The sequence below is a fragment of the Gopherus flavomarginatus genome, chromosome 9 (genome assembly GCF_025201925.1).
Source record: "Gopherus flavomarginatus isolate rGopFla2 chromosome 9, rGopFla2.mat.asm, whole genome shotgun sequence".
NCBI classification, from domain to species: Eukaryota; Metazoa; Chordata; order Testudines; family Testudinidae; genus Gopherus; species Gopherus flavomarginatus.
The window spans coordinates 23,140,206-23,164,493 of record NC_066625.1 but is presented as its reverse complement, the minus strand read 5'-3'; the positions used below and the strand labels follow the sequence as shown (position 1 = coordinate 23,164,493).

General features: G+C 42.5%; 1 protein-coding gene across 2 annotated transcripts in view; it reads right to left on the bottom strand.

Moving 5' to 3' along the window:
• Positions 1-24,288, bottom strand: part of LOC127057570 (uncharacterized) — a 188,997-nt gene that overhangs the window by 146,619 nt on the left and 18,090 nt on the right. For both annotated transcript variants that reach the window (XM_050966400.1, XM_050966401.1), the window contains exons 3-9: positions 23,789-23,949; positions 21,077-21,147; positions 18,802-18,967; positions 17,761-17,898; positions 16,127-16,316; positions 14,514-14,641; positions 2,822-2,925 (exon numbers count right to left, since the gene is read on the bottom strand). In XM_050966400.1, the coding sequence (XP_050822357.1) occupies positions 2,822-2,925; positions 14,514-14,641; positions 16,127-16,316; positions 17,761-17,898; positions 18,802-18,967; positions 21,077-21,147; positions 23,789-23,949 (958 nt within the window). The remainder of the gene's footprint in view (positions 1-2,821; positions 2,926-14,513; positions 14,642-16,126; positions 16,317-17,760; positions 17,899-18,801; positions 18,968-21,076; positions 21,148-23,788; positions 23,950-24,288) is intronic.

Below are 24,288 nucleotides of genomic sequence, written 5' to 3'. Positions count from 1 at the left end.
AAATTGAAACAGAAACAATTTGTTTGGTCATGCAAAAATGTCAAAGACTGAGCCAATGTTTCAAAAGCACAACACACACAGAGAACTGAACAAAAATAGTTGGAATCCCAGTGCCTAGGGAAATCCTCATACACGCACAGAAATATCCCATCCTCCACTCCTCCAGTCATGTTTCCTGCACAATTGACACTGTTAATCTGGAAAAAAACTGTAGATGAATGTAAAACAAATTGAACGCATAATCTTTGGTGAACATCAATCAAGATTTGTTTCTCCAATGAAGCACATCAGGAGCAGCTGCCACTTTTAATTCATTCGACATTGGAAAGTTCATAATGTTCCCAGTGGGATTTTCCCTACCGGGATTTTCCATATTTTACCATTATGGCAGGTGCCTAACAACATAAATCTTGATTTACATCGGATGGTGGAAGCATGACCTGAGCTTCCTGTTGGTTTTGTTCCTGGAATGGCTGGAAAATTCTCTTCACGAGGAAGCGGACAGCGAAGGCAACACTGGACACTGTGCTGGATCAATGACCAGCACTGACAGGGTGTTTCTAGAGGAAAAGGCTTTACACTGATACCATTAACAGTGGCCACTTTTATTATCAGCACTAGCATTCAATACCAAAACACAAAATTGGGAATTGTAGAATATACACATAAAACACCCTTGAAACAGAAATTCTCTTCTATGTGTTCCCTCTTCCCATCCTGTTTGTACTGTTTTCAATGGACTCATTTAGTGTATTTAATTCATTTGTATAACCCATTCTCTAGAGACCTCTGGGCCAAATTCTTCCCTTCGTTTACATTCATACAGCTGTGCTGACTTTGACTCTGTGGGCCTGAGTCTCTTTTAACCTCCGCTGGTATAAGTCAGAATCAAGACCATTAGAGGCAGTGGACTTACATCAGTTTAATACTGATCAAGTTTGCAGATGACACAAAAATTAGAGGAGTGGTAAATAATAAAGAGGTCAGAGGTCACTGATTCAGAGTGAACTGGATCACTTGGTAACCTGGGTGCAAGCAAACAATATGTGTTTTAATACAGCTAAGTGTAAATGTATTCATCTAGGAACAAAGAATGGATGCCACACTTACAAGATGGGGGATGGTCCAGATAATGTTCTTCCCTTCCTTTGCCCACCCCTTCCTCTGAGCAAGAGGAGAGCCAGAAACTGGATTATGACCCATCAGTTTGTCCCTGGTCTGATCCTGGGGCCATGTGTCTATGTGCTCCCCCTTCTCAGGAGCAACAGGGTCCTAAATCAGGATCGGTGTAGCCTGTTGAAGATGGGGTAAGGAATCAGCCCATTCACATAGGCCGAAGTTGTTCACACTTTAAGCACAATCAGGTGCACTGCCTGCTGTCACTAAAAGCTGTGTGGAAATCCTTGGGGGGAAGCAGTGATTCTGAAGAAGATTTGCAGATTGAGGTGGATAATCAGCTGAATGCAAGACCCCAGTGTGATGCTGTGACTACAAGGGCTAATGTGATCCTGGGATGCATAACAAGGGAATCTTGAGTAGGAGTAGAGAGATTATTTGACACTGATGCAAAATGCTGTTGAAATACTGTGTCCAGTTCTGGTGTCCACACTTCAAGAAGGATGTTGATATGTGAAGAGAAGAACCATGAGAATGAATAAAGGATTAGAAAACATGCCTCAGTGATGGACTCAAGGAGTTCAGTCTATCTAGCTTAACAAAGAGAAGGTTAAGGGATGATTTGATTAGTCTATAAGTACCCACCTAGGAAATAAATATTTAAGAGTGGATTCTGCAATCTAGCAGATAAAGATCCAACACGATCCAGTGGCTGGAAGATGAAACTAGACAAATTCAGACTGGAAATAAGGCATACATTTTTAACAGTGAGAGTAATTGACCACTGAAAAATTTACCCAGGGTTGTGGTGGATTCTCTATCACAGACCATTTTAAAATCAAGATTGAATGTTTTTATAAAAGATCTGCTCTAGGAAGTTCTATGGCCTGTGTTATACAGGTCAGTTTAGATTATCACAATGGTCCCTTCTGGCCTTGGAAGAGAAGAGAATCAGACCTGCTAGGTGGCAAAAGGAGACACTACCATGGTTATCATTTATATTACAACAGCATCTAAAGGCCCCAAAGAGATGGGGCCCCATTGTTCAGGTCACTCCAAAAAACACATTGTAAGAGACCTTTCCTGCCCCAAAGCACTTACAGTCTAAACAGACAAGTCACAAAGAATGGGAGAAAGAAAGCATTGTTATCCCCGTTTTACAGATGGAGAACTGATGCCCAGATTGATCAAGAGACTTGACCAAGGAGTCCAGGGAATCTGAAGAAAAGCTGGTCACAGAATCCAGATCCCCTGAATCCCAATCCAGCATCTTAACTACAAGACCGTTGATCCTGTCTAAAAGCACATCTCAAAACACATAACTTTGAACCCAAGGCAGGGCTTTGCCACTGGCGGTTTAAGAAGCTTATTTCAAACATGAGCCAGCAGATTCCTTTCTTTTGGAGAGCTATGCAAGTCTTCTTGTGCACTTATCACTATATTCTGTCACAGAAATCACCCGGCTTTGTAGGAAGTGGGTCTTGGAATTGCTTGAAGACACTCTGATACATACCTTGGAAAGTTATCAAGTTACATGCTTGAAGGGGAGCATCATCTTTCTGTCATTGAAATGAGACACCCACAGTAGAGCAGAGCAGAACTTAACACAACTATTTTGGCGTCGGATCTGATCAAAATAAAGGTAAAGGAAATACATTTCTTTACTATAAAAGAAAACAGCTGATCACTGTTATAGGGATCTTACCAGTTGTCCCTGCATTTAAAAGAAGATCTACGCCAAAGGCCTATTAAAGCATCAGCAGAGAGACTTCGAAGCTCAAACACCAGAGTTATGAAGAGGTCTGCAGTCTAGGAATAGAAGAGGACATTACAGGTTATATAATAGTTATAGAGGAAGCATGATTCAGTGGATAGGGTACTAGAGTAGGACTTAGCTCAACCACTGAGCCTGCAGTGTAATCTTTGGCCATCCCTGTTCTGTGTTTCTGCCTCTCCTTTGGTCTGTCTTTTCTATTTAGATTGTAATCTCTTCAGGAAAGAGACCGTCTGCACAGTCCCTACCAAACTTTTTGGCCCGAGGGCCTCATCAGGGTTCCGAAACCGTATGGAGGACCGGGTAGGGAAGGCTGTGCCTCCCCAAACAGCCTGGCCCCCACCCCCTATCCATACCCTCCCACTTCCCGCCCCCGACTGTCCCCCTCAGAGCCCCCAAACCGTCCAAACCCCCTGCTCCTTGTACCCTGACTTACCCCCTCCCGAGACCCCCTGCCCCTAACCACCCACCCAGGACTCCACCCCCTATCCAACCCCTCTGCTCCCTGTCCTCTGACTTCCAATCCCTATCCACATCCCTGCCCCCTGACAGGCCCCCCGAGACTCCCATACCTATCAAACTCCTGTTGTTTCCCGCCCCCTGACTGTCCCCCCATAACCTCCCCCCCAATCCAACCACCCCCTGCTCCCTGTCCCCTGACTGCCCCCCAGGACTCCCTACTCCTTCTCCAATCCCCCTGCTCCCCATTCCCCTTACCATGCTGCTCAGAGCACCAGGACTGGCAGCCGTGCCACCCAGCTGGAGCCAGTCATGCCACCCCACTGCCAGGCAGGAGCTCACAGCCCCACGGTCCAGAGCACTAGTGGCACAGCGAGCTGAGGCTGTGGGGGAGGGGTCGGGGGCTAGCCTCCCTGGCCAGGAGCTCAAGGAAGAGGCAGAATGGTCCCTTGGGCTAGATATGGCCGGCGGACCGTAGTTTGCCCACTTCTGCCCTACCACAATGGGGTCCCAAACTTACTTAGAGGCCTTAAGGCACTACAGCAATACAAATCAATGACACCGTGACTGGGTATAATTTGGAGCAGGGACCATCTTTTTGTTCTGCATTTGAATGGTACTTGTTTGCAGTGTTCTTATAGATGTTTTGTTCCCAGGACATTAGAGAGACAAGATGGGTGAGGTAATACCCTTAATTGGACAAATTTCTGTTTGTGAGAGAGACAAACTTTCGAGCTACACTGAGCTCTTAGACACAGCACCTACGCCTCGCACACAGCACTCTGCACATTGGGGTGCTGCTGCATGACCGGGGTTCCTAGGCAAACAACACAATAACAACGTATAATTTAATACGATACCTAGCACTTACGCAAAACATCATTTATCGCAGTGATTTATTAATGAGTTACCTCTCCCCTCTGTGAAGTAATGTACACAAAGCTGAGAGAATTTATTTCATGTCAATTTATTTAAAAACATTAATATGTGGGCCTAAATTGAACAGTGCCTCTTTTAGTATTTAGTTCATTGCCATATCAATGTACATGTAGCTGGAGGAAATTAACGCTGATTTGAAACTAAATCAGGTGTTCCAGTTCTAAGAAGGCACTGAAGTAGACTGTGCAAGTCCATGATACACTGATAAAGAGTAAAGGACTGCTCTTCCCAAACCCCTTTGGATGTATACCGCACTATTAGTGCCAGTTTTCATTCTCTAAAGCCTGATGTTGGAAAGATTAACTAAACAAGCAGATCTTTTGCAGTTGGCCAGTTTTTGCAGACAGACAGTCATCCCTTCCAGGAATGGTCATAGTTAAAGCTCCATGTTTTTGAGTCCTCTTCATTCCATGCTTACTCCTGATGAGACTTATTTTGGAATCTACCTGCTCATCTTGGCCAATACTCAACTGTGATATTTTAAGATGGATACATCTGGAGAAAAGCAAATGTTTCTCTGTAGTTCTCACAGTCACTTGTAGAGCTGGTCAAATTTTTTTTTTGATGGAACACTTTTCCATCAGAAAATATCATGTCTTCAGATCAAATCTTTCCAGGGAACATCTCAATTTTGATTAAATTTAGTTTAGAAAAACATCTAAAAATTAAATTTCCTGCAAATTGGAAATTCTGGTTCCTGTACAGTTCTAGTCACTTGTTCTGATTTTTTTCAAGTTTTGTGTAGAGTTTTACTATGGAAACTCACAAGTGATTGATTGATTGATTGATTGATTGATTGATTGATTGACTGTCTCCTTCTTTAATGGAGGTCTTTTCCCTAAAACAAATAGCTGTGGTAGCTTCTCTTTTCATCTGGTTACCGGAGCTGGTCCCCCTTTTTCATATCAGTACCACTGTCACATACAAATGCTCCAAGCTAGAAATCACAAAAACAAATCCTCAAAGACTACACAACTGTGAAAGTAATGAAAGCTGTGCATCAAGAAATCACATTAAACCAGCGTAAGACTGTATTCTCCACATATTGCACACAGCTCACTTAATGTAAATAGAATTATGCATGCCCAACAAAGACAATGTGCTTTTGATTTTTATAGAGGAGTCTTATCTATCCAAACCCCAATTATCTGAAACTCCCTATTATCCACATACAGACTGTCTTCTGGTGGGAAGGGAATTACTTACCAAATAACACCTCTGATTTTGATAAACCCTATTTATTCCAAATATTTTTGATCTCTTGTAGGATTAGGAAGATATTTTATTACACCTGGAGATTTGTGTGTTTCTTTTAACATACCATACATTTTAAGGTGTCCCAGCTTTAGTTGATGTTGCACTTTAATTGAATTAATTTAAATTATTCATTTCAGATTTGAAAGGCTCTAAAGTAAAAATATTATTCTTACCAAAAGACATTACTATGGGTCATATATATATATAAAACACACACACACACACATACACATTATATTCATCTATCTATATATACACACACACACACACATATACATACACGAGAGAGAGAGAGAGAGAGCAGGTTTAATTCTGCCAGATCACAGCTCCAAAGAACAGGGGCCAGACCTAATTTGGCTCCCTAACTTCTAGCTGTCCTGAAATTTCCTGTGATCCTATACACTTGCAGTGGTTTCTACACAGAACTGCCTCCTCAGTAAACAGCCCAATTATTTACAGGTTTCTAACTATTTATGTGGAAAATGAGAGCTTCAGAACTGCTTCCAAGAGCAATGAGAACTTGATATAATCCTGTGCCAGAATTAGATCTTCATTAAAGCCTGCCAGGAGGTTTTCATTAAAAAGGAGCTGGCACTATGTAAGAAGATGGAGTAATCTCTTACCATATACATTTTTTTTAGAATACTTTCACAGGTTCGTGTGTGTATTACTCTTTATGTTTTTGTTCTAATTGGACTTTGCTCAGCAATAGCACATTAATCTGACCAAAATAAAATACACCAAAAAAGAAAAGAAAAAGATAATTCCAGCATTTCAAAAATGAAACCACCAGACCCTAACATTATAAACTTAGGAGAGTCATTGATACCCTGGATCTGGCACAACCTCCAGACAAGTATACTCAATAGACTTCTTCCAAAGCATTGGTAAAAATCTGCGTCAGAACGTTTACTGTACAAGCAATGGGCGAGAGTGCGATAACCCTGTAGCTACTCACATGAGTAGCCCTGCTGAAGTCAATGGGAGCACTTGTGAGAGTAACTGCTGACAAATGCGAGTAAGGGGTTCACAAATTGGCCTTAAACTCCACTGTCCTTCTATAAGACTGTGTTTCCTAAACTTCTGAGACACTTTTGAAACTTTTACTCAGTTTCAATTCTAAACTAATGCAAAAACTAAAGGGTCTGATCCAAAGCCCATTGAACTCAGATTTCAATGGGCTTTGGATCAGGGCCTAAGACCTAGGAGTTGTGACTTTCCTCTATCCTTAATATCAGTATCTCACTAGCTTCATTTTAACTACATGTACTAGATAGGCCCCAGTTTAGCAAAGCACTTAAGCATATGTTTAATCCCATCCCTACTTGGCAAGTACATAACAGTTTTCAGATGGTGCTGAAATCCCATTGACTTCACTGGGATTTGCACACCCTGAATTACCTTGCTGAATCAGGGCATTAGTTCTTTGATGAACAGAGTATGGGAGCGCACACAGGCTTAAAATTAACCATATGTTTAAATACTTAACCTTATTATGGCCCTGGTTTAGCTAACTGGAAATGTGTGACAACTAAGGAAAAGTCCGACAGAGAAGGAAAGGGATGAAAATGTCCAATCAAAGTGAGAAAGAATTGCTGATGACTGGTGTCTAAAGAAAGCATGTCAGGAGATTGGGGAAAATGCCCCAAGCAGTATGAATGCTCAGACGACCAACTCCACTTCATTTCAGCACTTATCTTCAATTCAAGGAAGCTATATTTTTCTAACACATGTTTAACTAAAGAAAGACATCTAACACACCTTCAGTTTTCAAGAATAAGTAAGGAGAAGAGCGAACTATGTAATTCAGAAGCAGCATGCTAATAGTATCAGATAAAAGGAAACCATACTTGCATAAAACCATACACTAATAATCAGGCTGAACACATTTTCAAAACAGCCTCCCCTGTGACTTTATAAGCTCTAGTAGTTGGCAGCAAATAAGGTATTAAGCATTAAACAGAGTAAGTGCTTGTATTTAATGTCACCAAAAATACTTTTATCTGGAAAAACCTAAACACCTCTTCAGTTCATAGTTTATTACTTACCTCCCAATTTCAAATACACGCTAATATTTATGTTGTCAAAGCGGGGGAAATAATGTTTATGTTTTTGCTAGAATTACAAAATTTCTTGAGGTGTGTGTAAGAGGAAAAACAAATAATTTTTTAATGACGAGTGAAGGGTTCTCAGTAAGGTTATAGTTTACCTGACTACACCATCTCAACACAACCTAACATCAAGGTTAAAAAAGATCATTGCACCCTGTAGTGAAGCAGTGAAAGAATATTTGTATTTCTGGGCCAAGTTCAGTGCTGATTTATAACAATCACAATACCACTGAATTCACAATGGATGTGTCAGTGGAGAGGGAGAATGGTCCAGTGGTTTGGGTGTTAACCTAGGACTTGTGGGGAGCTGGGGTTAAAACCTTGCTTTATCATAGACTTCCTATGTAACCTCTGGCAAGTCATTTAGGCTCCTCTGCCTCTGTTTCTCATCTGTAAAATGTGAAGAATAATACTTCCCTAACTCACAGAGGTGTTGTGAGGATAAATACACTAAAGATTGTCCTCCCATCACTATGGTAATGGGAGCCAAATAAGTACCTAAGATAGATAAATAGTGGCACTTTACACATGTATATGATTAATTTCTAACTGAGTAAAATAGGAAAACCACTCGTAAAACTTCTAGAGGATAATGGAATCATGAGCTATAACAGGATTGGTGGACAAGGGAAAGCAATAAATGGATTTGGGTATTGCTAGCAAGTCTCCAGAAAACTTGTTCTCAACTAGTGCTGGTTGAAAAATTGGATTCTTTTCTTGTGGAAAACTCTGACTTCTTATTGAAAAACTGAAAATTTTCATCTAAAACCAGAAGTTTTCAGCCAAAAAAGTGTATGGTTTTCACAAAACATAGGTACTTTTTCATGAAAAAATTCATTTATTTAAAAAAAGTCTGACAAAATGCAGTTTAGACAAAAAAAATTTCAGCCAGCCCAACTCATAACATTAATTTGAATGGCCTGAGATTAAAACATGTAATTCAGACTAAAAACCAGCAGTACAGTAAATACAGGTTAATAATTTACATCAAAGCTTGAAGGAGTTGCCTAGCAAGGTGCCATACGGATCACTGTTAGGCTCAGGCTCGTTTAGTATTTTCATTAAACGTCTAAGAGAGGGAGTAAAGAGCACGTCAATGAAATGTGAAGATATTCAGCTGGGAGGAGCTGTGAACCCCAATTAGTACAGCAGAATAATACAAAGGTGCCTGAAAATAACAAACTGTGATTCCACTTGGAAAAAAGCAGATTAATATTCAATGGGAAAGAGAAACTTAGGAAGCATTAATGCTGGAAGAGACTTGGAAGTGGGAACAGAGAGCAAATGAAACATAACTTTACTACACAGTAGGGCAGTAAAAAACAGCTAATGCAATTTTAGGTGGCATATGTAAAAGCTGGGGTAAAGGTCTCCCTCTTAAACAGCTGAAATGCACAAATACCGGGAATATTGTAGTCATTTCAGGTCTGGGCATTATCAGGAGATACTGACAAACTCCAAGGAGTTCACAGAAAAGCAACAAAACTGGCTGTTGCCTGGGTGGAGGAGATGGCTTACAATGAAAGATTTAAAAAGCAATCATTTTGCTAAATGACAGCTAAGGGAAGGCATAACAACTGTCAATAAATGTGTGGATCATGTAAACACCAAGGAAGGAGAGGAATTATTTAGATCCATACAAACATAGTCTGCAAATACTGCTTGACAGTGGGCTCCATTAAAGTGTGGAACAATCTCCCACGGGAAGTGGCAGAAGTCCAATCACTTGGGATATTTAAAACTAGACTGGACAAAACAGCAGTAGATGTTTAGTGGGTGCAGTCCTGGCTTGGCACTGAGAGGAACAAGGTGACCTAACAGACCTGTTCCATTTCTGTCTTCTAAGCATTCAGGGTATGTGACGTTTTCTGTTCATAACTGAGGACAACTGTGCACTAAGAGTGAGTGCTGACAAGTCCAGGAGGTAAGGAACAGTCATAGCTGCTAAAAGCAAAGCAACCTATACTGTCTCCCCATCTCCTTTTCTCTTCCAATACCTATGTTACCAGGGTAGGATTCAGCTTTGCTCTCTAGAGTCAAAAGCCATGAGTCCAAGACAGAGCCCACAAGTGTCCACACCATAGACACCACCCAAACTGGTACTAATTAGCAACTTTTCTGAACGCTTTAGGAGTGAGGCCAAGGAATGAATGGGGATGGAGAACAAACTAACCTCTTGATCCTAGAGGTCATCCATCCAGGTCAGAGCTGGGAGGTGGCATGGGGGGATCAGTAATAGGGCAGTGTGGGGGAGCTAGCTGTGCCACTGCCCATGCTGCACCTGTTTGGTGAAGAGAGGGCTGCGTTCTCAAGGGCTGTCAATCCAGTACCACAACGTTAATGGAGGCCACTGCAGAACCTGCATCAGAGCCTCACTGCATGAGTCTCTGAAAGTGACAGTTGTTTCTCTCCTTTCTTTGACTTTTTTTTTTTTTAATTCTGCGCTTGTTCTGTTAACGGTCCATTAGCTAATCTCCATCCACATTGAAATTCAATCCATTCTCATAATGGCATTTTAAAAACCCTCAGCTTCCTGGGGAGTGACACAATTTCCCCCTCCTCCTTCGCACTGTTCACTGTTTTGGGGGATTTTCCTCTATTTATTCTTGTTTTTGTTTCCTGAACAAAATGCATAATCTTGCCTCATTCAGAGCCAGACAATAGGGAGACAAATAAGCGACACATGGATGCCAAGGAAGTAGTCTCCCAGACAACGCCGTGACCATTCCCATAACTCCCTTCCTGGTCCATAGGACATTTTATTGTTTGGAATGAGGTGAATGAAAAACAGAAAAAGGGGGATGGGGGAATAATACAAGTCTCATTTCAAATTTCTTGTCACACAGAAGGGGTCTCATGGAACACTGAAAACAGCTGACAACCAATTGTTTCCAGTGTTGGGACATGCATATTATGAATAATTTAACTCTCTTTTGGGCATTTGAACAGACAACAGCTACTTGTGCTAATCTTAGCAATTTACAAAACAAGTCTCCCATACAAGAAATCAGTGTGGCTTTTTGGAGACATACGTGACACTCAACGGCTACTGGGGAAACTAACTATCATTCCCTTGGGGACACTTTCTCCTGGATTCTGCATTTTGAAAAGGCTCCATACCTTATTTGAAATAGCTTTTTGAGTCCAAAGTGGCAGTATTATGACATTTTCCAAACAGCACAGAGCCTCATAATCTGTTCTTAAATGCCATCACACATTCTCTTTACAAGGTCCAGCACATATAAAATTAATCACTCATTTACTAGGAGAGATTACTTTTATAGCTCCGCTAGTCACACTTAGCTTCCGGTTGTTCAGATAAAGGAGCTGCGGAACTATCCAATACTCAGACAGGGAACTTTCTGTCATGCCAAACAAAGATCCAGGCAGTCCTCCTTCCTTCTCTCCAGCCTTACCCTTACTCAATGGCCTTTGCTGGCCTGTGATACAAGGGTCAAACAATCATAGACATCTAATAGGCTAGGAGTAATTACTGAGGGTGTAACTTAGCATGGTTGACTTGGAGTCCCCCTGTTCCAGCTGTGACTGTGACCTCTCTCCCCAACCCTATCCCTTAACCCCAAATCTCATGCTACTCTGAACAAATACCTATACTCACCCTTTGAGCTCATTAACCACTGCCCAGAACCAATTATTGCCTGAGATATCCACACTCCCTCACTGGAGACGAGAGTTTGTATATTTATATTAAAACAACAGGCACCAATCCCCTGCAGAGCTGGGTTCCACAACTTCAGGGCAGTATGCACACCCTCCATATGCTCCCCAAATCCTGTGCCTCACCTCCCAAAGTCCCTTTGGGGCTTAAGTGAGCCAGAAGGATTTGCTTCTCTGGGTTAAATTTCATCCCAACTGTTGTTGTTTGTATTCCAGTAGCACCTGGAGGCTCCAGTGGAGACCAAGGTCCCATTGTGCTAGGTGCTGTATATACACATATTAATTAAGAGACTATCCCTGCACCAAAGAGTTAATCTAAAAATAGGGGGGGGAAACTGAGGCAGAAGTGACTTGTCCAAGGTCACACAGCAGGTTGGTGGCCATACCAGATATAGAACCCAGATAAACCCTACCCACTAGACCATGCCACTTCTTTAACTATATGTTTAACATAAGTAACATTTAAGTGACAGGCACAGTCTTCGGTTTTTATATCTATTTTTTTTCATTTTGTTCTACTTTATTATTGGCAAGAAACATTTTATCTGAAGGATAATGGGATATGGAGCCTGTCTCTTTCAGGTCACTGCTATAAATTTACCTCAGGTCAGTAGTGATCTGACATCATCTCTTGACTGCTCAGTATCCTACATGAAAGGCATCATGATGATCTCTGTATTTCCCACTGGACAGGTATCTACATTACAAAGAACATAATCAATATGAACTGACACTCGTGTTGCCAGTCTAACAGAAGTCAAGGAGAGAATGAACATAGCTAACAGACAGGCCTCTCACTTATCATGGAGGCCCCTCCAATGTAAAGTGGAAGCTCAGTGATGCACCAAAAACTCACACTGCTGCGACCTATGAGGCTCTCAAAACATTTCACCCATATTTTAATGGCATTTGCCCTTCATAATGCCTTAGATGAGGGGGAGAGATTCCTTCTGGAAAGTTCCTATTTCTCAGGGTGTGCAGGCAGCTGACAAATAAGTTTTCCCCAGAAAGAAGCAGCTTTGTAGGTCATTACTAGAACTTACCACAAACACACACAGCCATTTAAGGCTCAGCAGCAATGGTTTTGCTTGAAGTATGCTAGACTGGCTTGAGGGGATTAAGGCCATCTTGAGGAGCACCATCGAATCCACAGTCATCGCCCCGTGGAAGTGGGCTCAGTCCTGCCAGGCATCGAGCACCCGTAGCTCTCACTGAGATCCGTGCTCTACAAGATTGGACCGACAGGGCCAAGTTCTCCACTCTCCCTGTGCTGATGTAAATTTGGAGTGGCTCTTTTACACCAGCATAGCTGAGAGCAGAATGTGATCCATAATCTTTATGGTAATTGAAATGTAAGTAATGGGTCAGATTATTAACCCCCCTTGGACTGCAAGCATGGACTGTGCCTATGGACAACCCCCATATCCCTGACTGGGGCCCCTCAGGATTACCGCAACAACAAATCACACAGACCTTAGGCTAAACTCTCATTAACCTCAAGGATCAAGCCCTTCACAATACCACTTTATCACCCTAGTCCCTATGTTACACAATTAAACTGAATAACAAACAGAGCAAGAGAGAATGAAGCCATCATCTCCCTGCCCCCCAAAAAACAAAGATGTATGACAGCAAATGTTGTCCCAAGACACCCTTTACATTTAACAAATCCATTTATGGGGATCTTTCATCTTAATTCTGCAGCCTGGAAGAGAATCTCAACACGAGGTCATGCCAGCAGTACTCAAACCTATCAGCCTGTGCTTTATGACAATGTTAACTGCTAATTCAAACATTCCATTTTGGGTCCTAAGCTATATACCACGTGAAAGCGTCACTCTCCTATTTTATTAAAATTAATACAGAAATATGAAACTGAGACATTTCAAATTATTACATATTAAGTTGCACCTCATACATTTTTCCAGCCTTTTAAAAAGGTTAGTTAAATAGATATTTATTTTGGAAAGAATTAAGAATAAATAAATGAATATATTTTTTATGTCCTAAACACTGAACCGATTTGAAAGGTAGTTACAGTACATCATTCTCTCTTCTCTCTGCCTCCCCAAAGAGTTCTAACAGGGACAAATTGAGCCAAACCTCAACTCTGATGTAGCTCAAATTAATGCAAAAAAGTTATGCCAGGGATTAATTTGGCCCAAATCTATTCAGCATATTAAATAAATATATAATCATTTTCCAGCTGTGTGATATAGGAAACCAGATATTTTGCAACAAATAAAAGAAATTGTGGTCACCTCTACACTATTGCTTTAAAGTGATTTAGCATGATATCACACAGCAATTGTAATATGGTTACATTAAAGCTAAAATTATGAGTAGATATTTGAGTCTTTCCTGTTACATCTCAAGAATAATTCTTTAACAATTTTAAAAGCATTTAGCATGACCCTGGACACTGCACACACTCCTATGAAAAGGACAACTACACTACAAGGAAATAAATGCAAGCTTTACAGCGGCACTCACCACCATAGAATTCGAGCCCCTCACACACACTAGCTACAATTACTTCCCCAGGGAACTAAGGGAGGGAAATATTATGACCCTTATTTTACAGATGGATAATTGAGACACAGAAAGCTTGAGTAACTTGCCCAAAGATACAAAGGAAACCTATGGCAGGGTAGAAACAGAATCCGGCAAGAAGTCAGCAGATTTGAGCAACAGTCAGGAGTAGCTGATTTTCTTTCAAATGATTTGGAACCATGTGTGCAGTAACTGACCTACAAATCCATATAATCTTGTTGCTGTTACCCATATCCTCCTTCCTTCCCATTGTTGGTTATGCTTTTTTGCTATATGTCGTTTCAATTTAGATTGTAAGTTTTCCAGGGCAGTGATCGTGTTTTCCTCTATTTGCATAGTACTAGCACAATGGAGCCCTGATTCTGCCTGGGACCGCTGCATGCTTACCACAATCCTAATCTTAATAAATAAGATCACCCTATGCCTCTGGAATCCCAGATAAATTCACACTCTTCCTACTGAGGCTTTGTTCCTATGGAATGATTAAAAGGGACAATGACATTAGGATATTAACTTGCCTTGCTGGGAGTCATGGACTACGTTTGTGAAACATATCATGCCACCAAATGGTTGGTTATGCCACTAAAAAGAGCATGAGGTGGATGTTGTATAAAAAAAGGGCTTACCTCAAAACTCATGCTGTGTGCTAAGCAGAGCTTCTGCACCAGTTCAGCTACCTCCTCTCCTGTGGATGGCCTCTCATTTTCTTCCCTTTCATACAGCATATTACTCACATAGAGATCATTGGAGTCCACTGGAAACACATGGGAAAACAAACCAACTATGCAGCAGTCAGCTATTTTCTGTGGCTAACACTAACTTCCAGGGAATCTTATGCTCTGAGGCTATGTCTTCACTGCCAAAAAAGGTGTGTTTTTACTGTGGGATAATTAATATTTATGTAAAATCTGTAAAATCAGTGTAGACAAGGCACTGTAGCTCTGCAAGTTAAATAAATAAGGTCAACCACAGACAGGAATTTAGCACTGATCGTGCCCACCTACCCCACATTAAAAACTACCGTGTTTTGTCTCCACTAGGATTTTACAGAGGACAGCTAACAAGTAGTTAAACCACAGTAAAAATACACCTTTTATGGCAATGAGGACAACACCTATAGCTTCAGTTCAGCAACATTCTAAAATATATGCTAACTTGAAGTCAACGGATATACTCACATGCTTAATTTTAAGCATGTGTTTAAGTACGCTGCCTAAAGGAGCATGTAACCTGCAAGGAAAAGTCATAGAAAGATATGGAACAAACAAGACACACAAATCTCCACTCCTTAATCATTACTCACGCATACCTTCCATTGACTTCACCAGATTTGTTCTGCCAGTGGAGAGAGGCCCAGGGAGATGAGGAAATGGATGGAAACAGAGGGTCTACTTGGCATATTCCTTTGAAGTCCATTGGAATTTCTGATATTTTAGGTACTATACACTGGGGAGAGTTAAGCATCACACTCTGCCACTGCAGGGGGAGTATGGGAATTGGGGAGGGCCTGAATCAGTGCTGCAGGCATAGGCGTCGACTCCGTGGATGCTGCGGGGCTGGAGCACTCACAGGGAAAAATTAGCAGGTGCTCCGCACCCACCAGCAGGCAAGCTCCCTCTCTCCCTACCCCATCATCACCTCCTCTTCCCCCAAGTGCTACTCCCCCTCCCAGCGCATCTCATCCATTGCCTAAGAGCTGTTTGGCAGCACTTAGGACTTTTTGGGAGGGAAGGGAAGGAGTGGGGATACAGCACACTCAGGGAAGGAGGCGGTAAAGAGGCAGGGCAGGGACTTGGGGTGAGGGGGTGGAACTGGGGTGGTGCGGGGTGGAGCGGGGCAGAGCAGGGCAGGGGATGTCATGCACCCACATGGCAGAGGGGAAGTCAGGACCTATGGCTGCAGGTCCAGGGTTAGGAAAGACATGGAACAGGAGTCAGCCATGAAGGAAGTCAGATCTGTGAGCTCTCGCTTGTGGATAACAACCTCACCATTTTTGGAGACTTTCTTCCAGGCCTATAGAACCTCAGGGCCCTGTCTCCCAGAGCAGGCAATGGGCAACAGCCCAAGATCCACAATTACAGTCTCCAGCTCCAAGCCTTTTAGTATGTGACAGGAAAGATCTGGTAAAAAAGGGAGTTCCTACAGGCAGACTGAAGGCAAGAGGCAGCCCACATACTTTTTCCTCCACCTCTCCCCAGGAAATCATTTTAATTTGCTGTTACTGGAAATATCAAGTAACCTGTTTTGTGCAACATCTCTGCAGCCACTTGAAGTAGTTTCAGTGAGGACTGGGTCTGTGTCTTCGCCCCACTGCCCTTCCTAGAGAAAGGTGTGACAAGACTGGATTCAGTGCATTTGGCCTCTGCCAGGATTCCATCCTTAAAGCTCTGAGCGCATTCCAGTTTGGAGGACAGGATCTGCTGCTGCGACTGAGAGAAACAAACATTTCAGAGAAACTCTTTGCAACCTGTATCCATTCACAGGATCTCTTCTGGGAAACACAGACTTCACAGAGAACCCAAGCTCTGCGACATTCCTGTGTAGACCTGTTGTGATTCCTAGAGAGGGATGCATTAATAAGGTCCCAATTTCCGAGCTGCACTTCCCTTTTCTGAAATGGAATTCACACCAACTTTAATTATGAACTGGACTCGTTTCATTTTATTCCATAAGGCACCACTTTTACCAGGTCTACTTTGCCAGCAAAGGTTTGAGTGCAACAAAAAGCTATTCATGTCCAGTAGCTGACAGCTGGCGGTACAGCATGTGTGGTTGACTTATTTCTGTTGCTAGTGTTTGTGAAAAGCAGACATGAACACTGATTGTGCTTGGGAAAGCCTTAAGTTTTTAAAACAACTTTTAGTGATTTTTCCAAAAACATGACACTTTGCTCACATACGCCTTTTTTCATCCACAGCTTTCTATTTTTCCCCTCCAATTTTAGTTTTAAATCACCTCTTTAAGCACCATATATTTGGAGCGGTGGAGGATTATCCAACCGATGAGTTTTAACCAATCCAGTCCCTCCATACATTGCTGTCTGCTAATCAGTTATGTGATTAATGATTCAGTACAAGAAGATCAATAAAATATATTTATTCATTGCCAGAAGAGCTCAGACTCAGTTTTAAACAGTCTGCTACTCGGGTTATTTAAGCATTGCCGTTCCAAAGGACCTTCCTCAGTTGCATAGCTATAGCACGTAGTGAAAAGCCAGGTGTATAATGTAGTGACTGAATCCAGAGTCCAGAAGATCCTTATTACACTCACTGTATAGGGGGAATGGTGTGTTATGAATGAGGCTGGGATCTGCTCACTGAACAATGAGGATAAAAAAATAAATACTGATCAGTGCCCTCATTTGCTACTTAAAAGCTAGGGAGACGGACTCTCAGAAAAACCTCAGACAGATATATCGAAAGGTTGACTATGTGTTGTCCAACCTGTGCATTAAATGATGAAGAAAGCCTGATAATACAGTCGATTGTGATTGTGTCATTAAAGATGTTACTATAATGCAATAATGCAAGGGGGCATGAGCCTATAGGAACGTGCTGTATTTGTCACAATGTTCATCAAATACAACAGCAAATCTCAGCAAAAACAAAGGAAACTGTAAACCCAATGACTATCTACCACAGTTTTATTTCTGAGGACTTAAGGAGGGATGGACATACATAAAGTGTAATTGGGCCTGAGTAACTTTTATTTAAATAATCAGAAACAGTTTGATTAGCAGAAACACACGTCACTAAATATATCTGACATCAGGATTTGGTTATAAATACTTAGCAGGCCTGGCACTTTTTAATCACTTCAGGAAAATAGTAAGGACTCCTGTTAGGACCACAACCAATCCCCCCCAATACTTACCAGCATATCAGGCAGAGCCATGGACTGCAGGGAACTAAAACCTGAATACCGGTGAGAACAGAGGTTTAAGTCTTTTGTCTTCAAAACAAGAGAGCCTTTCCGCTGATATTTGGTTGGGCATTTTCCCAGAATATCCATCTAGTAACAAACATACAAAATGAATAAAGCTACCTATCTACATATACTCACACACAATACAAACAGACTATATCAATCATTACAGCTGTTAACTATAATTGCTTTCCTGGAGTAGCAAAGGCTAGAGGAACTGAATTATCCCTTGCAATGCATTAGCTTTGCCACAGATACCATGGGCAGGCACATGCATTTAAAATGGCCTGGTGAGGTGATCTTACATTTTAAAAGTCAGATTGGATGGTTTAACTTCAATCTGAAAGATTTTTAATTACATAATTGCTTAAACACATATTACATGTTGCTCCACCTGGTTTGTACCTTAAGCCCTGATTCAGAAAAAACATTCCCAATCAGGACATCACTTAACCATGTGTTTAATATTAGGCACATGCTTAAGTACCATTGAGACTTCAGATGGCTGAATTGCACTCATACAAACCCACTGACTTCAGTGAGTTACTCCAGATTTACCTTAGTGCAAAGCAGCAGAATTTGACCTTATGTTTTCAAACACAGTGTTCAAATGATACTCAGCTAAGAGCCTTGAAGCCTGATTTCCAACCCCTTGAAGTCAATGACAAAGCTCCTGTTGATTTCAGTGGGTGCAGAATCAGGCCCTTGGTTAGGAACATCTGGACTTTGCCACAGAATAGGTACAGCACAAGTCTCCTTTCACCACTCTACCCTGCTGTGCTCTGGAGCAAAATGGAGCCAGGGTAGCAGTTGAACCAACTCTGCTTAGACTTCCAACAAGAATGCCGAAAAGAGCCAATTTTATGATGTGTCCACTTGGAAACATAGTGACACCATCAGATGCTACTGACTGGCCATGAAGCGGCAACAACTTTTGGTCATTTAAAAAGGAGAGAGCTGAAAGCCAGCCTGGAGTACAACAGCGCACACCTCTTCAACAGTTCCACCGCCAGCAGCTGCAGGTGATGTCTGAAGAACGCTGAGAATGCCCCGTTTGATGTTCAGCACCCAGGCCTGTTCACGCTGCCAGGGGCAGATCTTCAGAATTTTCCCATCATGGAAAGAAAAATGAAGTGGATGCTGCTCTAGTACTTCCCTGCAACAAAGAGGTTCAGACACTGGCTGCAATGGGAATTTGAGAGCTTTGATGGATGCAGACATTTTGACTTGGTAGTGTCCCTCCAATGGGACTGGCTCACTCTGTCACACACTCCCACACTTTATAACAGCCCCTCCTATTTCACAAAGTCATCTGGTACCCTACAAGACTTCTAAAAAACAAACTATCAAGTGAGTTGCTTTGAAACACAGCACAGTCCACTTAATTGGGACATAATCAGGACAACTCCCAAGGAACCGATTTAAGGCTAAGTATACTTAATGGCACTGGCTCTTGCTGAATAGAAGACAGTAATACCACTTAATGGTGAAGACTTGTGGCAATCCAGTGAATCTTGGGCCATGCATGATGTGTGTGTGTCTCAGTTACAAACTGTCCCTCTGATACCTTGCTGCCCTTCAATAGCTGTGGTACATGCAGAAAGGGGAGGAATGGCTTCCCAACAGACTTGTTGTTCATGGCTCCTTCCATGATGCACACACATGCCTGGCCACCATAACAGGGTCATATAGGCAGCAAGTTCAGTCTCTTTCTCAGGGTAGATAGTGCTTCTGCACAATTCCATGGCCATGAGGGGCTGTAGGCAGCGTCAGCATTAAAATGTTGACTTCTGTTCATCAAGAATTCCTCTGAACAGGGAAGGAAAGGCCATCCATGGGCAAAGGTGCTGGAACTAAGGGTGCTGGTGAGGTGCAGCAGTACCCCTACTTGATTCCATCATATACAGAGTTTATAGTTTTGTTCAATGGCTTTCAGCACCCCCCATTACAAAAATTCTTCCAACACCACTGTCTCTAGTATCCCTGTGAAGAAGGTTCTACTGTATTCCTATCACAAGGATTGCTCCTACTGTGAGAGAATCCGTGGAAGAGACACATTTCATTTGCTCCTTCCCTACCAAATGAACCATTCTCCCCACCACTGAGAGCAAAAAGTCGCCTTAGAGAAAAATGTCATTTGTGGATCAAGTTCTCTCCAAGGCAGACGTGAGTATTTCCCACGGATATGCCTCTGTGAGTCCCATTAGATTCAGTGGGAGTTGCATACGTGTATGGAGGGCTGGCTAAACCACAGTATACACACTAGGCTGAAGAGAATGCAAATAAGGTGTCACTCTTCTGAATAATTATTTTTAGTAGCCAAGCTTCAGTGAATCCTTTTTTCACCATTTCTGCCACTGCATTTTTGGCTTCTCTGCAGAGAACAATAGACACAACAGCTCTTATCTCTACAGAAATCCCCCTAGCCAGCATTCCAGAAGAAGGTGCATCTGTGCCTGAAACTATCTGAACTCCAATATCAATGCTCATATTGTGGAAAAAAAGCTTTTCATAATGAATGCATTTACTCAAAACGTGCTCTTTCTGACCCTTTGCATTGAACTAATTATATTTTTGAGGGCCTGGTGTAGACCTCTGTGTTATTTAAAGGCTGGGAATCCAAGCCCAGGGACAATACAGGCAGATTAGCCAGCTCAGCCTACCAGACAACAAAACAGCTTTTCTTGGTGATGCAAGGAACATCAGCTCTCTGGGAAAATACCACCCCCCCAAAGCTTGTAAGGGTCTTATTGTATAGTCATCCCCATAAGTGTCTATACATTAGCTAGCCAGAGGGGCTGCCCAGTAACAGCATGCTATGAATGAGCTACTAAGAAATATACAAGGAAGAAACTGACATTTGAAAAATATCCTGTAAAGGCTACAAAACATATTTTCATCATGCAAAGTATAAATACTCCAAGATTATACCTTAAGAGTCAGGTTTTCAAAACCTCAGCAACCCAGGGCCTATTTGTGCAAGAAACTATGAAAATTGTGATCAAGATCAGGTATCTCTACATGCAAGTAGCCGGCGAAGTGTCTGATGCACTGCACAGCCATTCGTGGTAATCATCCACTGAATGTACACAAAAATCCCAAAGAGATCTTTTTTAACCATGTGGCCCTTAGCTATTGTTAACAATGCTGTAATCCTGATCAATGCTTGCTCAACAGACAGCTGAAAAGTAAGAGAATGGTAATATGATGCTGCTACAGAAAGTTTCTAAAGAGAGGAACTGAGCCAGATAAGAAGCCATGTTACCTTAAACTGTCCATTTCCTTCAGAGACTCCTCTCTGGATGCCAGGGTTGTCTTTATCCGTACATCTTGCAACTAGGAAGGAAAATGCCAGTGCAGCAAACATCACTGTCAACAGGAACTCGTGGGCTTCAATTCACACAAGGACAAGGAAACACAAAATAGAATACAAAGCAATGGCCCAATTCTCCAGCCCTTACTCGTGTAAGTCAACGCTACTCACACACAAGCAGATTAGCTGAACCCAGGTGAACAACTCACAAGTCAGATTAATTCCCAGAATTGCTTGCTTGATATTTACCCCCCATGAATAAGGGTTGCAGGATCAGGCTTTATGGGGCATGTCTAACCTGCATCCGGGACAAGCCTCCCAGCCTGGGTGGGACTAATGTATGAAAGATACATTTTGATTTCAGACAGAAAGGGAAAAGCTAGAGCTTGGCTACACACAATGCCTTGAACAAAATACTTGGCCAACAAACCATGAACTGAACCCAGGACCTCCAGAGCTAACACCACAAGCTGCAGCTTGAGCTAAAGCTTTGCAGCAGGGGATCTAACAGGCTCGTATCTTGTGTGGGTCACGTACAATAGGGGAAACAGTAACACCCAGCAGGTTAAACATTACATATTGTCTGAGCCTTCTTTGAGACATTATTGTGCTCTCCTCCTAGCCCCCAATTGTTTTTACTTTTATAGCAAAATGTGCTAGGCTGCATTTCCCATGCTTGGGGGAATGTGTGTGTCTTGTACAGAAGTTACAAGCCGATGCTGGAGGTAGGCCAGTGAGAAAATGGTGTGTGAAGCTATCACCTTACAGTAGTATATCCTTTGGCACAGAGTACACAGCAGATAGAAATATCAGTAAGTCAACCAGTTACCACCAAAAACAAGTATAGGTCCAATTCTGAGCACTCATATTCTGGGCACCATCTCAGTTAGGTGGGGCATTGACCAGATCAGGCCTGGGGACAGATACCTCTAGAGTCCTTGGTAAGAGGAAGAAGGATCCAGGCTCTCCTCTCCCAAGCACCCTGTGGCCCAAGTTAGTGTGGGTGTGGTGGCCACATTCCTTCCCACTTATCTGACTGGTTCAGGGGTTGCGGGGAGACACTACTGGCTTCTGGCCTGCTGGGTATTATACAAGCACCCAGCCTTAAGCCTACCATCATTGGCTCTGGGGCGGTGGAGGGGGTGGGGGAGAAGAGGTATGCTTGGGTTGGTTGCTGGACTTCCTAGGTATCTGGGGATTTGGCTGTTTACTGTTTGAGGTCAGGAAGGAATTGTCCCACAGGGCAGAGCTGGCAGCCCACGTGGTGACCTGTTTATCTAGCAGCCTCTCAGTGCCCAAGAGGCTGAACCAGGGTCGCTGTTTATTTTGGTTTTAATTTTTGTTGCAGATTCTAAAAGAGAGGACAGTGCAGATAGTTTTGGCAGGAAATGCCAGTTATAAGCGGGCCTGAATCAAGACAGAGCACTGGAAGGCAATAGGCTTCGTTCTTGATGTTGCAGGGTGGTGGTGTTGGCTTGAGTATCTCATGCAGCTCAAAGACCCCTCATCTGGACCCTTATCCATCAAGTGAGGTAGGCAGGGGATCATAGCAGCTCCAGCCACTCCCCTTTATTCAGTTGGCATGGATGGGGTAGGAGTAGCTTCCCCTTCTTCTGTTGAGGTCTGCTTGGATACGGCCTTGGCCTAGTTCTTGCTAGTAATTTTGTAGGGAGCTGCTCAATCCCCATGTCTGTTGTTAGATATGTTAATAAATTTGTGGTCTCCACTTGAAGCACATTTTTGTGCCTTCTTTCAGTGTCTGGGTCAGTGAAAGCACAGATATGCCATAAAAGCAGTTTACCTTATTCCAGTCACACACATCCCTGAATACAGACTCTTCCCCCAAATTATCCCCGCAAGGACCTAGGTGCTCAGACAACATTACGACTGTGTAAAACAAGAATATTGAGTAAATATAATATTAAATGAATAAATATGATATGAGCAAAGGCATGTGCATAGCGTTCATGAATAAAACAGACTTCATATACAGATCAAAGCGTGGGCCTTCCCCTGACCTAAAGGCTCACCGTAGAGCCTCTGGGGGCCTTTGTGCCCAGAATCTATGAATTAACCTCTCTGAATTTGAAAGGAAGCCAGAATTGGTACAGACAATTAATTTCTCCTTGCTCCCCCTGCTGGGCATCTATGCATAATGCCCAACCTGAATTTGGCCTGGATAAAGCGTCCCATCTGAGTCTTTGGGCTGATGCTCCATTTCGGTCAGTGGCAATTTACCGATTGAGTTCAATGTGGCCCCGTGAATTTTATACTGTGCTAGACATGCCTTATTCCCAACAGATCCCAGACTTTTCAGAAGTTCTCTCTCCAAGAAACAACCATGGCTATTTTTAAATTGCTGATGCAGATCTGAAAGTGATAAAAGAAACTAAGGTGATTGTTAAAGGGCATCAGCTACATCTCCTCCTCCAGTTCGCTTGGCACAACAGTAAAGCAGCAGTTTTACTCAGGGAAGGGAGTGATTTATGTAATTTAGCCTTTAAAATTCTTTACCACTTAATCTGGAGTTTAGTCCTAGGGATTTGTCTATTTGCAGGTAAACCAAATATTTATGGAGCAGCCACCCTAGGGAGAGGCACTCTCCTGTGTCAATTAATTGCAGTCAGTCACTGAGGCACTTGTTGAACTCATGACAATACTCACTTTTAAGACCATCTGGCACTTTCCTAGGGCTTCAATGATCACTGTGCTCTCCAGAGACATACCACTCCTTTTGTAGATGCTTCCCTGCAGGAACGTATTGGTGGCTGTTGAATACCTGTAGCTATATCTGGATCCTTTGGGGAAATTCAGCCCACTGTGTTCTAGGAAAAAACAAACCAACCAACCAGCCAAAAACCTGTGTGTGCACTTTTACATTTTATCAGCAAATCAAGAGAACGTTGGTAGATTTAGGCCATTTAGGCACCTAAGCAAGAGGCCAGATTTTCAGCAGGAGCTCCTGCGTGGAGGGCACAGTGAAGAGGAGTGCCCTCCCTCCCCCTGCACACTCATACAGGACCCAGCCACCATATGGCCCACAACATCGAAGGCCCTGTAGCGTTAAGAGTCAAATCATACCACAAGCAGGGAGGGGCGGTAAGGCAGGAGTGTCATGGCACAGCAGTCTTCCCACCCTCCAAGCAGGATATTTTGATGACAGC